The sequence below is a fragment of the Fundulus heteroclitus genome, chromosome 10 (assembly GCF_011125445.2).
Source record: "Fundulus heteroclitus isolate FHET01 chromosome 10, MU-UCD_Fhet_4.1, whole genome shotgun sequence".
Lineage (NCBI taxonomy): Eukaryota > Metazoa > Chordata > Actinopteri > Cyprinodontiformes > Fundulidae > Fundulus > Fundulus heteroclitus.
The window spans coordinates 6,222,099-6,238,442 of record NC_046370.1 but is presented as its reverse complement, the minus strand read 5'-3'; the positions used below and the strand labels follow the sequence as shown (position 1 = coordinate 6,238,442).

The following is a 16,344-nucleotide window of genomic DNA, read 5'->3' as shown; positions in this document are numbered from 1 at the left end:
GTAAAGGCATATATCCATTTAAAGTGTATAAAGTGGCTAAAACTGTGTCTCCTATAGCGAATGTTGATTTTTTTTTTTTTTAACTGTGTTGTAACAGTATCCTGTTACTAGGTGTCAGTTTTTCCACAACAGAGTAAAACAATACAGAAATGTCCAAAAATGATGAGTTTAAAGTTTAACTCACCCCAATATCAACTTTTTTGCATATGATTTGTTCAAATGAGCCTAAGGGTGCTAATCTTATATTACTGTGAAGTTTGTTTTACATTTTTATGTAAACTGGAATGAAATTATCAAATCAAAAGTGTCATCTATAAAGGTGCAACCGGCCCTTTTTACTAAAGTTATGTTGCCAAAGTGGCCCAATATAGAAATGAGTTTGACAACCCTGCCATATACTAAGGATCAACTATGTAAATAAAATAATAATTTGATCAGAAACTTAGAAGTGTGACAAAAAAAGCAAAAAAAAAAAAAAAGAAATCTATAATGAGGACTAACACTTTTTAACTGTAGCATATCTGCTTATTGTATTCCTTTCCAGCAGTCACCAAAGCTCCCCTCTATTGTGGAGACAAAGACCGACGACCCCGATGACACCTTCCACCTCTCTCCGGCCACGCGCTCCCGACGCAATCTCCTGCTGCCCAATTTCACCAGCCCAGTGCGCCGTACGTCCCTGGGAAACCTGTTAGGGGACGAGCTGCGACAGTTCAATGCCTTGCGACGCTGCCGTTCACCAAACCTCAGTCGAGGTTTCCTTGGACAAAGCTTATCCCCTCAGCCACCATCAAAGAAAGAGCACAGCACTCCCCAATCCACTCCAACTCAGGCCTCAGCCAAAGGAGATTTGGGAGCCGAACAGAAACCCGCAAAGTTGCTCATCCCGTCGGTCGCATGCTTTCCACCACCGGACCTCAGTCCCAGGTATTTGAAAGTCTGTCTTTACATAAAAGATTCTTTTAACAAAGCTAAACCTTCCTTTGTTAAATCCTTTAACAAAGGATGTGGTTTATTTTGGTGCCATTATTATATTACTACCTGTTAAAATGTATCACGTTTTTATGAGAGATATAAAAAAGGAAAAAAAAACGGGTAATTGGTTTCTTCCTCCTGTGGAAATGAAACATCACAGACTAATGATATAATGATAGGCATATATTGGCTTATTATGAAGTTAATTTATTTCCCTGAATTAATTACTTCCGTGTTCCATCACATTACACATGGACAAGCCATATACCCTGTGGACAAAGGTTTTATCCTCTGACAAGACATGGGACAAAATTTTGACCTAAATGATTAAAGGCATGTTCTAAGTTGTCAAAGTGAGACGTGAAAACCTTGAGAAAATTTTCAAACTGCTATGCATGTTGGACTTAGCCTCCTGCCGTGGGGCTGTTCGCCTGTGGCACTGGTACAGTCCATGAAATAGATAATGGACGACCCCCAGAACCTCAAAAAAAAAACAGCAAGGACAGGCCAGAGCTGGCTTTGGATAAAGATAGAGCAGGCTGACATAAATCATCTGGAATGGTCCCGCCATTAATTTTAATTTACAAAATAAAAATTGTGGGCTATGCTTTAAAAACGGCCGATTTGCATGAACTCTGCCCAGCCTGACTGGATAAGTGACCATTCTTGTTGTCAGAATTATGCCAGTGGCTTGTTGACGGCTACAAAACGCATTTGATTGCTCTGCAACTGGCCAAAGAGGATTTCACAAAATATCAGCGAGGCTGTACATATAAATTTGAGTCTGTAAGTATAAACTTAAAGATACATTTTTGTCATTCTCTCTGAGATAAGGAACAGTTCCAACACATAAAAGCCCAAGACGAATGATGTCCAGACTGATGGGGAATGTATGGCAACACGAGTCCTACAACACAAATCTGTATCATATCCTTAATGTGAATGGGTTCTGTCTGCGTCGCATATTAAAGCAGATGTCACTGTATGTCGTTACTAGAGCACCTTATCTTGCTGCCCCTACCATCTGTATCTATAATGTATCACCCAGTGAGCTCCACATATGGGTAAGGGCTAGTTCATAGAGCTCAAATATCTCGTCCCATCCTAACTTGGCTCCTCTCTTCACATGGGCCGCTGCCAGCTGCAGCTCTCATGGCACATTCTTGGCTCGTCTTGTGTCTGTGATGATAATTGAAAAAGCTCTACTGTAACATTAACCCGCGTTCTCCATCTCCTCCTACCCCTCCTATCAGGGTTGTAGATGGCATCGAAGACAACGGGCACACGTTCCACTTCACCGTGGAGCACAGCAAGCCTAGCTCCAGAACAGGTGGCATCACCCAAGGTAAGACACACCACCCCCAGCGGCGAGGGTAACCTGCAGGCCAGATGGCTTGGAGGGAAACTGAAGAGTTCAAACAGTGGATGCGCGTGAGGCCGCCCTGCCTCCTTCTGGGGAAATCTGAGAGCGCAGCAGAAATAGCAGACAGCCAGGTGTCCGCAGAGTCAGAGAACATGTTAAAGGACAAACGAGGTCAAAACAGGGTTCTCACTCTGAGAGTTTTCTCTGATACCGGCGATGGGGTGACCAGTTAATTTGCTTTACTGAAGCAACAGCATCTGTTAGTTTCCTATACTAAAGTACATATTGACTGCTGTGTCTCCAGCTAGACCGATTTCAAGTTTTTCTAAAAGCTTTTAAGGTTTTAGGAGTAATTTCCACCTGAAATGACATACCTGATATAAATCAACAGCTCCATAGTTAGTATAAATTAAAAATGTTGTTACCTGTGTGACAGTAAGACATAAAAATATATTTTTTCCCAGTTAAACCACTATTGCAACTGTTAATATCCCTGATTTATTGATCATTGAATAAAGAAAGATTTTTTCAGCCTTGCCCAAATCATTTTCTAAATAAACAGGACAAAACATCACGAAAAACCTTTTGGAAACCTAAAAAAAAAGCATAGGAGTTTATATAGATCCACAACTTGACTACAACTGCAGCAGATTTGGAGTGAATCAGTTGAAGCATATTTACTATTCAAAGATTTTAGTGGCCAGTGTGCACAGCTTTATATTCAGAGCTGTGCTTATAGCACAGTTTAGCCAAATGTGCCAACACTGTTTGGAATGTGGTCAAATTAAAGTGATGATTTCCATTTTAGGACTCCTTATTCATATGAAATAGTCTTTGGTCACCACATTTACCCCCTATATCGTTAAACTGTGCCATTGTGCACAGCTTTATATCAAAAGTGCACAAAGCAATGCTTAAAAGCTAATATATAAGCTCAATTCGGAACGGAAATGACGTGGATTGTTTTGGAAACATTTACGCTTCTTTTTGCAACCCAACTAGACAAAAAAAATGTTCTTCTTGTTTAAAGGTCTAGTTTAAAGCTCTGTCTCAACTGGGCCCACATGTGGGCTCGTCAGGTTTATAAAAGGCTGCATATTTTACCAAAAACACTGTTTTAGGTAATGCTGTATGAATCGTTAAACAGATGGCTGCCGACGATCCCATCGTCATCTTTAAACAAGAACAGTTTTGATTTTAAGGTACTGGGGTAGAATTTAACCATCTTCTTATAAACAAACATAACAGTAAGGCGTTATGATGTGAACAGTGTGAAATCTCTGTTTAATATAAATTTTATTATATTTTTATATTTCTTTTACTCTTTTATTTTCCAATCATGTATAAATAAGCTAACTGAAGTGAGTTATGTAAACTATGTTAGCTGCTGAGGGAAACGAGCAAACTGATTTAAATTCACTTAGTTTCAGCAAAATCATCAAGCTTCATTTTCTTGAAATGAGTGTATTTGTCATTGGTTTGAGCAGGCAAGTTTAAAAGATCTGCCAATGGAATAAGATTTTTGCACTTAAAATAGGAACAACTCATCTCTATCATCTTAATTCAAATGCAGTGTATCTAATTATCCTATTTTAGAGGTCATAAATATTCATTCCATTGGCAGATAATCTTATTTAACAGCTCAAATCAAGGATAAATACACTCATTTCAAGAACATTTAACTTACTTTGAGCTCCCTTTTTGCAGTGTATAGCATATTGCTTGTATCTGTTGACCGGTGATAGTTAGTGCAATCGGGATAGTTAATCCAGAGGAAAAAGTAGATGGTTAGCATAAATGCACATAAAAAGGAGCAAGTTGTATGGTTTTGTAAATTTGGCCCTCTGGTTCCTTGTTATAGTACAATTTGTGCAGATTCAGGCTTATTCACGCTCCTTTTTCTTTTACTTTTCTGTGTCATTCAGTCTATAGCACCTTAATAAAGTTCAAATGCTTTCTTTAATATGGAAATAAAGGCTAAATAAAAAAAATGTGCATGTTCTCATTCAGGACAGATTATGTGGCTATATTGGATGTATTTTAGCAAAAACTTGTTCTGAATTTATAGAACTATGTTGTTTTAATCAAATTTATTAAGTTAAGCTTTCTGGGGTGTTATTGAACTGTTATTTTTACTTATTTTGTTTGATTTATTTTCACCCTTCCCCAGAAACCACACAAACAAATGCCACTCTGCTGCAGGAAACAGAGGAGGTCAAGGAAAGCATGGCTCAGCTAAATCTTAAGGTAAGTGACTCAAAACAGGTTTGATAAGAGTAAAGAGGATTTCTGGCCATAAATTGCATCTTTCGACATCTATCACAGTATATAAAACCAGCTTTAATAGGAGCAAAATTGTTCAATAATTGGCACCACTGGTAACAATGTGAGAACAGCCTTGAAACAAATTAATCTTTTATTGCAGCAGCATAAACTGACAACAGATTTTTTTTTTTTAGATTTCAACCTTTAATTTGAAGACAATTAGTTAGAGGGTTTTTTTTTTTTTTACTAAATCCATCATGCTGCTCTTATAGGCACTCCTGCTGTAAAGAGTTAACTTTTTCACCAACAAGACAGCACTTAATCATCTCTTATGAGGTTCAAACACACAAAGAGAAGTATGTGATCAAACATCTACATAATCTCTCCAGATCATTTAAAGTTCTCGATCCCCTCTTATGGACCTCTTCTTTTTAACTCAAGGCAAACTAATTTCTAATTAGGGTCTAGGTTCCAAGCTCACCCTGACAAAAGCTTTATTCTGTTTCAGGTGAGTTACCCGTACGTTTTGGATCTCTGCCCCGTTGAAATACGTACTGACGATTAGCAGTTTATTTTGACAGAAAACCTGAGGTGTTCATTTAAAATGGTACTGAGGCACGGCGGTGGCGCAGGTGTAGTGCGTGTGACCCACTGTCACCACATGCATGCTCGTAATGAAGGATTGCTGCAAAGTCAATGACACAATGTAGGTGGATGTCCACTGTGGCTAGGCGCTCCTTCAGGAGGAGGGATTTCAGCAAGCCAGTGTTGTTGGGTTTCCTTAGAGAGCAAACTTTTGACCAATCTGGATGATTTGATTGAACTGACTCTGTAAAGTGCCTTGAGATGACATCTGTTGTAGATTGACTCTATAAAAATTAGCTTATTTGATTTGATTTGATATGACCCATGTTAGGAGGCCTCAGTCCTTGAAGCAACTATCCCTGGAGTTAATTCCTGGTCCGTGGACCTTTGCTGCGTGTCTTCCTCCTCCCTCTCTACACCATTTCCTGTCAGCTAACTCTCAAATAAAGGCCATTAGTGTAACAATTTTTTTTTTTTAAATGTCCTGTTATTTAAGAGGGATTGGAATCGAAACGGGACCACAGCATCATATATCGTCTTCTGTATTTAACATTAGGCATGTGGTGCTTTTTGTTTTGTTTTACATATTTACCCTAGGAGATTTTTTTAACAGAATTTCAATCAAGTGAAGCTAAAGCTATGCCACTTGAGGAGTTCTAGAACGAGCACATTTACAGACGGTTTTTCATCTTGATTGCAAAACATGTAAATATTTTTGTAAATTTCTGGCTTAATTGCTGCTTTAGAGTGGGCTGCTCTTTCAGCAAATGACATGTCTAATAGTCTGTATACTCCAGTTAATGATTATTCCATGATAATTAGTTGAATAATCACGATTAATCAGATTCATTGTTTCAGCGCTATCAGTCAGTTTCCAGGGGTGCCAATAATTGTGAAGGGTGCTGTATGTATTAAGTTGCATCATCTTCTGTATTTATACTTGACGAAAAATCTTCGCTTAGATAAAATAATTTTTCCCGCACTCATCCTGACATTGAGTTACATAAGGTGCAACGTAAGCATCCAGATGGGCTCGGTAAGGTGCTGTCAGAAGTTAATATTAATTAATCAGCAGAGCACTCCTGCAATGCAGAAGAACGTCAGGTGTGCTGACTCGACAATCCAAATGAGAAAAATGATGACAGTACAGCTCTAATGTGGCTTGTCTGACCCAAGCCTCCCTCTAGAAATCATTTCTCTTCACTCGTTAGGACATCATCAGACTATATTTAAACATAAGGCACTAAGTAAACCTCAATCAACAAAGCTGATTAATTTTCCCTCCCTTGGGAACACTTAAAGGATTTATATATATTTATAGAACCGCTCAGTGCAAATGTGTTGATGGTTTAAAAGTTTGTAAAGCAGCTTTTGCATAACCACAGAGATGATTTTGAGATTGTAGTTGGTTTAAGGCTAGAAATCGACTTTTCCTTGGCCTCCTCTTAGAGTGGCGGCTAGCTTTATCCTCCAGTACCAACGGGTCTTAATTTACCTGCATTTAGTCTTTGCATAGAACCTTACTTCATTATTACTTGTTTCTTTATTATAAAGCTTTTTAATAGTATTAACACACCTATGTACTGCACACAGGTGGGATCATTAAACCAAGAAGTATCAGAAATCACCAAGAGCCTTCACCACATGATGCATCTCCTCCAGGCTCACATATCTGTAAACCACCACCAAAAAACCTCCTTCCTTTCAAGTCCTCCGTCCGTTCACACGATGGGCTCCAACAGCTCTTCGGCTTACTGCCTTTACACCAGTCCCCAGAGTCTCAAAGCCCTCGGCCACCAAAGTGCACCAGCCGACGCCCGCCGGAGCTGCAGCGAAACAGCTTGGTCCCACAAAGAAAGCCACCAGTCTCCCATCCCACTCGCTAGTGCTCGTCTGCAACTTTCAGTAAACTCTTCATCTAAGCCAGGTCCGTATCATAGCACTGAGAACATGACTTCGCCGGTATGGACCAGCCCATCTTTTCTGCACGTCAGTCCAGGCTACGTCTGTGGAAGCCCTGACCTGGCACGTCATGCAAACCGGGACGAGTCCAGACCTCTCGGTGCTGGTCCGACCTCCATCAGCCAGTCCCATCCTACTTTATGTATTAAGCCCTCAAGTGACAGTGAGTTTTCCAGCGTTTTGTCCAGCGCTCCTGCAGGTACGTCCACGCAAAGCCTGCTGGACCCCGTATCTCAAACCTCCAGCGAGGCTCTGGGTGGCAATCCCACGCAGGACGCGGCGATCTTCCAGATCCATGACTCACATTCCTCCCTCCCCCCCGCCTCCTCCTCCTCAACACCCGCGTTGCCCGGCCAGCCGTCCGTCTCCTCTCTGGATTCAGGTTCACCACAGCTGGATGTTTTAGCGCCCCGTCTCACACTGGGCAACCCCACGGCTTCAGAGCACACCAGTTTGGAGTGTCTGCTGGGCAACAGGGACTCGTTGGAAAGCAGGGACAGCGAGAGCATTTCATCACAAAGGTCCAGCATCGGCGGACAAACTCAGAGCACCGAGCAGTCGTGGTGCCTGGACCTCACCGACTGAAGCGCGCACATCTGAGAGTCTGGCTCAGCGACATTGTCACGTTATCGACGTGCAACTTCATACAGTGTTTAAAATTCCTCTAACAGATGGTTAATCTGTGCTTTTTGTTACCATCCTAACTCTTGGGCTCCTGCTTTTGTCACATTCTATGCAACAGCATGTTTTTGTGCATTATATTGGCTTTACTGAAGTGTGTCTTTAAGAAAAGCTCCACCACAGGAGCTGCAGTACATGTTGTATATTTTTCCAGCATCCACGAACATTTTGCCATCTATGAAACCTGTTACCTCTCTTGCATGGTAAAAAGTTGTTTATTCTTTTTCCTAAGGAAAAGTGTGTAAGCATTCTACATTTCTACATTTATTATTGATTGTGTACACAAATACTGTATTTCTACAGGGAGTGAGTCCAAGCTGTTGGGTATTTTCATGTAGAGAGGAACTACAATGGCATGCCTCAGTTTGCATGTGCACAGCATAGATTATCTGTTGTTTTTATTCAAAGACTTTCTTAAATTTAACCATTTAATCACAATATTTCAGACCGCTGTATGTCCAAACTCTACAAATCACTTAAGCACATAACTTTCACTTTTTATGCATTGCAAATTATCTGGAAAATTAAATACAAATAATCCAATTTTTTTTTTGCTTCACCATCAAATGAAATACATTGTTGAACATTTTACTTAACCAGATTTTCTTTAGTAAGCATCTGAAGTTTGCTGATAAATAAAAAAATAAATATCCACATTCAATTAAAAAACGTATTAATTTCCCAAACGCAAATGACTCAGATTGAAACGCAAATGTTACACATTATTAAGTGTGTTCAGGAATTTTCTTTCTGAACAGATTTTCCTTGGTTGTCAAAATTAAAAAAAATCAGACAATATACTGTTTATTTACTGTGTCCCATTTTCTGCCTTTCATATTTACTTAGTAAAATACCCCTTTTCTGCCAATACTTAGTCTTCTCCTGGAACCTTTGATAAATCTGACTGAAGCATCCTGGTAAAAGTTCCCGTAGAGTTTAGCAAACTCCAAATTATATTTGCAACATCCATCAGAAAGAAGGTTTTTAGAAATAAAGTGTAGCATTTTTTTAAAAAAATCCCACCATTACATTTATTTTAAAGATATTTTTAGGGTAACTTGATCAAAAACTCACTTCACCCATCTGGGGTGGTTTGTTTAATGGGGGACATGGTGGTTACAGAGCGGGATGCTTATGCAGTCCAGTTGAGTTCATCATATACTATTGATACTAAAAGTTTGGAGCAAGCAGGAAAGAAAAAAACTCAAAGAATCAATTCAGTCAAAACTGAGATTTATTTTCAGTCCAAGCAAAAGAGAAAACCTTCCAAAAACACCAGCTTTTCACAGAACCAGGAATAGCAAGCGTCTGGGTAAACCGAACAATGAGTGAGAGGCAAATCATGGTTGGTAGTAATCGTGATTTGCTTGTGATACATTAGATGGAAGGATCTAATATTTATCTAATATTTACCGTTTAAAAGGATCACACTTTGTGGTTCCTGCTATTATTTATTTCATATAAAAAAGAGGCTTCAGCATCCAGTGACTCAAACAGAGTTTAATGTGAGAAAGATAGATGGAAATGGACACCCTGTATTTAAAACTTGTTCCCTTAACCACCACAGTTCAGTTATTAAAATAGTTTTGCAGAGGATATAACTTCTAAATGAAAAAATATATATTTTGACAAGACAATGCCAGAGATTAGTGAATATTAAGTTCTGTAAAACTTAGATACATTGAGACATATGCATGCATATAGCAGAAATACAAGACTGACACGGTATAACGATAGTATGATGGTGGTAGGAACTACTATTTTGAGCCAGTGGCATCGTGACATAGTGGCATCTTTTTCTAAATCTAAAGTCACACGAAGATGGGAATAAAAAGGAAGCCAAGGCCGAACAATCACTGAGAGTACAGTGAGAATCTGAGAAAGAACTGAACAGAGTCGTGTTGACATGGTGATCTGAGAGAAACTCGGAGAAGCTGAGGACAACAGGGGATCATTACAGGCAACAGACAACTAAGAAACAAAACAGAAATTGAGCAGAACACACAAGAACTGGGGCAGATTCAAACTAACGCAGCAGCAAAGCCCACAGAGGGAAACAGAAAGTGATTAAAGGGGTGGTTTAGCTTGTTTTTTGGGGGGGGGATTAAACCTTAAATGCACCCATGTGACAACAACAGCCTTACCCCAAGCTGGTGAAGAATAGCTAAATAAATTGATTATTGAAGCCGAATCTCTTTAGCAAATACACTCAGTTTTAACAAAAACTGAAAATACATTAGTTTTCACTATGATCAACTTTGTTAAATTGTACTCAGAAACAATACCGAAACTCATTCTAGTCCTTATCCAAAAGAGGATTTGCAGCTGTTCTTTCTCTCTAATTACAGGCGTTGAATTTGATGAGTTTTCCATCCAGTGCAGCAAAGATTGGAGTTTTAAGTGAAACTTTGCACGTCACTTTGTGTAATAGCTGCACTTTGTTTCTTTAATCTGCAATAAGATTGACTTAAATAACGTTTTTACATTCTAATGTGTACAACATGGATTTTAACTGTTTTAAATAGCTTTTCTAAAAGTATCCATACTAAAATGATACACACACATGCATCCATTCAGTTTTAATCCTTTTTTACAGCATAACCCTAACCTAAACCTAATTCAACCTGGAGAGACTCACACAGACAGAAGAGGCAATTAATGTGGTGGTTTAATGACATAAATCAGAAAAGTTCTTCTTTGGCACTCGGACACTGAAAGCTGCAAACGTTTATGACCTTGGATGTTAAATTTAGGATTAGGATTAGCTACCCTCCTTGAGCTCGGGGTCCGGACACTGGCGATGGAGGCCAGAGGAACGAAGGAGCCAGGTGGAGCCTGCAGACAGGAAGGAGGAGATGGGGTGGAGGAGGGTCGAAGCTCAGCTGAAGAGCAGGAGAATCCGTGAATGGAGAGCCTTATGAGCAAAGTCTTGTGGGATTTGGGGAAACTTCAAGACTCTACCTTCAAGAGAAAAAAAAAACATAAAACCACGAAAAGGGGACAGAAAACAGTTCATGTCAAATAACTCAGACAGGGAGTAAACAGCCAGACCACAGAGGTGACAACAGCTGTTTGTCAGTATATAGTTTGATAATAAAGAGAAATGCAATACATTAAACACATTCTTCTTGTGGATGTTTTCAGCACCCAAGCTTCTGGATGACAAATTTGGCTGTTCTGGCTCCACCTGAAGGTAGTTTTGGTTCTTGGAATTCTGATAGAGCGCTGAACTTTCAACCTTTCCCATAAACGAAACTCTAGGAACCTATTACCTGATAATATTTGGTATTACATAACACAAGTGACCTACTTCATTCAAGCATGGCTCCAGTTATGCTGTTACAAAAGTGTTTGTTTAACATTTAATAATTAATGGAAAACAAAACAAAGAGCTTTAAAATCTGACACTAACATACTTTGTGTGTCAGACTCAGTTTACATATCTGATTTTATGATAGTAAGGGATTGATGCTCCATCATTAATTATGTCCTAATTTAAAAATAGTATTTTTTTTGTATTTGTCAGGACATTTTGTGCTGCAGTGTTTCTCAGAAAGTTGTTTTCTTTTACTAATAAAACTATCAGCAGTATTTGAGTGTTCCTGTTAGATAGATCGTGGGAATAAGTGCAGCATGAGTTTCTGACCTTCTCAGGTCTTGTGTTACAGAAACCCATGTGACTTGAAGTTGATAATAAATAGGAGGGTTCTCAGTCGTCTGAGAAGACCGAAAAGAAAGGAAGGCTTTGGTCTGAAGGGTAACATTTCATTTTTCATCAAAACAGTTTTGCAGGTAAGATGTCTGAATAATGATCCCAAGTATATTTGTTGTATCGATAGAGCTTGATTTTTCTTGCTTTGAAAACAGGAAGCCTGTGAGTCTTTGTTTATTGACACATGAGTGTTTAATGCCAGTATTTTTATTAAATTTGAATTTATCACAGTCATTTTTGCATGTTGTCAAAAAGAGGTCTTGAGGTTTTTTCCAATGAATCAATTTCTGTGCTAGTTTGACCTTCCAACCTCCTGGAGTAATTTCATCCTATTTTGTGATCGTTATATTAGTAAAATGTTCTGTCTCTGGATGTGAAAGCCTTTTAGGAAAAAACCCCAAATGTATTACAGCTGTAATTGCAGCAAAAGGTGGTTCTCCCAACTACTAACCCATCGGTACAAATGTACAACACACTTTTGAGATGATTACTTGGGAAAACATTTAGATGTCTGTGGTTGGAATTGTTCAAAATGTGGCAGAGTTAACAGGGAATGAATACTTTTGCAAGGCTGTTAAGAGTTGAAGGGCAAAGAAGTCTAATCATATTTTCAAATGGTGAAAGACAAAGCCTAAGCCTTCCAAATATCTGTGCTAAAAGGGTGTTTCTTGTGTGATTCAGAATTCAATTCAAAATTCTTCCATACACTTCCGTGCTCCCCCTACCATCCTGATCTCCTTCACATCTCTACTCCTTCCTGCACCCGTAGATCCTCCTCCTCCATTCACTTCACTGTTCCTCCTTCTCGCCTCAGCACCATGGGGAGCAGAGTTTTCTCCCACTCTGCTCCCAAACTCTGGATCTCTCTCCCTCCAGACATCCGCACCGCTGACACCCTCTACCAGTTCAAGTCTAAATCCAAAACCCATCCGTTCAAAAGTGCATACTCTCTGTGACTGTCGATTCACCCGGAACTTTTATTGCTTATCTTTTATCTTTATTGTTACTATGGCACTTGTTCTGTACAGTGTCCTTGAGCAGTTTCAAATAAAATGTATTATTATGATAAAACTACCACGTTACAAAAGGCACCACATACAATAACTTTACTTTCAAAAAGTGAACATTGACTGTGTGAAAGAACAAACTGAATGCTTCTGCAATATTGTTCAAATACACATATGCAAGTAGACTTTCAGATTAACACAAACTAATGTGGTTGGTCTGCGTCTTAATCAGCTGCAGAGGTTGATGCTGCAACAGCTGGCAGATTACAGACCAGGGTAGTTCCCCGTCCTGCAGTGAACTTTCTGTCATAACCACTAAAGTAAAAGGGCTCTGTGCCAACAAAAGTAGACGATTAATAGTTTTAGTCCAGCAAAAATGATACTGAGCTGTTATGTTGCATGTTTGGCACCAATGCACACACTGTCAACGCAGATCCTGGTCTTTACAAAAACTCAACATCATCTTTTACCTCCACAGTAACACCACAAGGCCTCATCTTAAACACAAAAAGCAACTATCCCGATTACTTGGTCAGTCTTTAACAATATAGTTTAAAGTACATGTGTCTTTTCATGGACATATGTTACGTGAACAGCTGTACATGAAGTAGGTTTGCACATTTTTTACACACTTAAGCTACTGAGCAGATGCCCCAAAACAAGGGAAATAATTGTCTTAAAGGAATTGTGTAAAAACATTTAGAAATTATATTCTTAGATTATGTTCTATAACGCTGCAAACTATTTTATTTAAAATATGAACCTGTTTTAGAAATCTCTCTTGGCATACTGTTCTACTGAAACGTCAGGTGTGGAAGCCGGTCAGGTCTGAGCTGTGCTTTTATTATGATTTTGTTCCCCAATGAAGAAATATTTTTGTTGATTTTTAAAATGGTTATAGTACATTTCCCAACTGATTTGGACCGTCATGATGAGGAAATACCCTACAGTTACACAGCTGATACGAAGACAGAACATTCTGTTAATGATTAACTTATCAGCACAAACATCTGACTCATGAATGGAAAAATCTAATAGTTCAACTCATAAATACATAAAATTATGTCTCTACCTGTTTTTCATTTTGTTTTCTGTTTCAGGGATTCCTTCTACCTGTTTGTTCTTATTGTTTTGATACAAGTTGAACATAGTTTCAAACATTATACAAATGTAGATTTTTGGCAAGTTCTCTATGATATTAACTGGCATCAAGCAAATTAGTTTCTAGGAAACTGAAAAGCTACTTAAATGTAATGTTAGTTTGAATATTTTTAACTATAAAATACAGTTTGTTCCATCATCTTGTCTTTGATCACGCCATGGTGAATTTCATCAATTTATTTTTGTGATATTTCAGAATAATATTGTTGTAGTTGCAAAATCAAGCTATGTTTTATTACAATTTAATATGTTTGCTATTCAGAGCAAATAGATCCTGGCATTATTAAAATATTTGTTGTGAGCTTCAAAGTAAAGAAATCAAACAGAAGAAGACCCTGGTAACAAGCCAGGTGATACGGACAATTTTTGTCCTAAATATTTTTCTAAAAACTAACATTTTAAATTCAATTCGGAGTTTAACTGAGAGTAAATGGAGAGAAGCTAAGACTGAAGAAACATGATATCTTTCAAAATCTCATTCTGCAGCTTTTTAGATAAATGAAGATATTTTCACAGATTTTTTTTCTTCCTTAATTAGTCGAGGCAAATTCCATATTCAGCGAGTTAAACCTCAGTCATGTCCAAAATCAAAAGCAGAAAACAAATTGTGATTATGTTGTGATGATAATAAAGAAGGAAGAAATAGGTACAGAGAAGGCCTGAAACTATATGATCAGAAAAACAAAATATCTGCTGAAAAACATGTGGGCCAAAGTCCATCCATGCACAGGTATGACTGTAGAGGGCTATGAGTCAGACGTGTTGTTGCGTAACAGATTTCTTCACACAAGAAAAAGAAAACTTACGGCTCACACGATGACACTGAGATGTGTTCGTACTGATAAAACTGTCAATAATGGTACATTCTGTTCATGATGTCATGTGAATGTGAGTTTTTTCTGAAATCAGAGCCCAACCTTGCGAAACTCTACACACACCAAAATTTCTAAGTTTGTGCAACAAAGCCACAATAAAAGGACCTCTCTAGTCTGACAGACGTTCAGGTAACATTTTGCATTGCAGCAGGACATTTCACCAGGTTAGCTGTGCTTTTTCTACATCTGCGTTATGTTTTGTGATTAAATAATTGAAGCAGTAATAGAGATCATAATCTTCTGTTTTTTCCTCAGAAACTTGCAAAGACAAGAGGCACTGTCAAAACATGAAGGCTGTTATTCTTGCTCTTTTTGTGTTGCTGCTCATCAGCCAAAGTGAGTATCACTGCAAAAATGTATCTAAAAACAAGTAAAATGTTCTTAAAGTTAGTCTATTTGTCCTTAATTTGGGCAGGTAAGTAAGATTATCTACCAATGGAATGAGTATTTTTACCCCTAAAATAAGATAATTAGACATCCTGCACTTGAAATAAGATGATGGAGATGAATTGTTCCTATTTTAAGTGGAACAATCTTATTTAATTGGCAAATCATCCTATTTACCTGCTCAAATCAAGGACAAATACACTAATTTAAAGAAAATTGTATTTATTTTTAGTTCTGCTTACTGTTTGTTACATGCATATGCTGTTTTGTGTTTGTAGATTTGTGAGTGATTAAGGAGGTTTAGCAGTAAATAAATGTATTTTCCTTCAAGATGAAGCCTTGAGGTGTCTCTGTGGAGGTAAAAGACGATGTTCAAGTCCTATAGAGACCTGCACCACCTCTGACAGCGTCTGCATCAGTGCCAACTTTTACGGCGTACCCCGTGAGTTCTGTATGACACTGTCCATAATAATCGTCGGGGAAAAGGATGCTTCTCACTAAAAACTCTTGATCTTTTGCATTTGTTTTCACAGAGCCCTTCTACTTCAGGGGTTGCTACAGAGAAAGCGACTGCAGGAAGGTAAGCCTTCCCGGCATGTCAACTGCCAGCTGCTGCAGGACCGACCTCTGCAACTGAAACAAACTGAAGACCAAGCAAATAACTTACTTTGAACTGAAAATGTACTTTAGTTTAATGTGTGCTTGTGACATATTCAATTCAGTTGTATTGTCACTTGGTGGTGAATCGTTGTAACTAACCTAAATGATGTTTTTAATCAGTTTAAATTGATGCATAGTTAATTGAATGATTATATAAATAAAACACTGAATAAAACACTGGTGTAGATTCTTGGTCATCCAGGACATAACAGTCCTAAGTGTTTAAGTAGAAGAAAACCAGACTTTTTCCTTTTGTTTATTAAAGATGTTTCAAGATTAATGAGTTGTTTGAAATGATGTGAAAGCCACACCTGATGCTCCTTTCTGGGTGATGAAAGATGCGTACCCACTGTGGAAGTGTGTTTTCTTTCTTTATCCACTCTGTGTGTGAGAGGAACCTCAAGGGCTTTTTCACATAATGAATGCCAATTCCTCGTTAGATAACTGCACTAAGCTAAAGAGAAGGTGTTGGTTTGAACGTCACAAATGTTGCAATTCACACTTCAGAAGGGAACATTTGTCAGGTTAGAGCCTCTAACGTATTAAATATTTGAATTTTGCTGTGTATAACCTTTTAGAAATAATGTGATCCTGTCACTTTTTCCTAGCAAATACTGTTGCGGATCTTATATAAAATAAAAATTTTCTGAGACACCTAATTTGGGGTTTTCGCTCTCTGTAAACCATAATCACTAAAACCGCAAGAAAGAA

At 38.4% G+C, this 16,344-nt stretch overlaps 1 protein-coding gene and 1 long non-coding RNA gene across 3 annotated transcripts in view; both read left to right on the top strand.

The window, feature by feature from the left end:
* kcnh4b (potassium voltage-gated channel, subfamily H (eag-related), member 4b) overlaps positions 1-8,638 on the top strand; it is a 67,260-nt gene extending 58,622 nt beyond the window's left edge. For both annotated transcript variants that reach the window (XM_012882385.3, XM_021308515.2), the window contains 4 exons: positions 545-927; positions 2,229-2,320; positions 4,509-4,585; positions 6,782-8,638. In XM_012882385.3, coding sequence (XP_012737839.2) covers positions 545-927; positions 2,229-2,320; positions 4,509-4,585; positions 6,782-7,735 — 1,506 coding nt within the window. In that variant the 3' untranslated portion in view covers positions 7,736-8,638. The remainder of the gene's footprint in view (positions 1-544; positions 928-2,228; positions 2,321-4,508; positions 4,586-6,781) is intronic.
* Positions 8,639-14,659: 6,021 nt separating this feature from the next.
* On the top strand, positions 14,660-15,913 carry LOC105939971. The gene is made up of 4 exons (XR_001167110.3): positions 14,660-14,750; positions 14,842-14,922; positions 15,305-15,415; positions 15,507-15,913. It is a non-coding gene; the product is annotated as an uncharacterized LOC105939971 (long non-coding RNA).
* Positions 15,914-16,344: the final 431 nt, after the last annotated feature.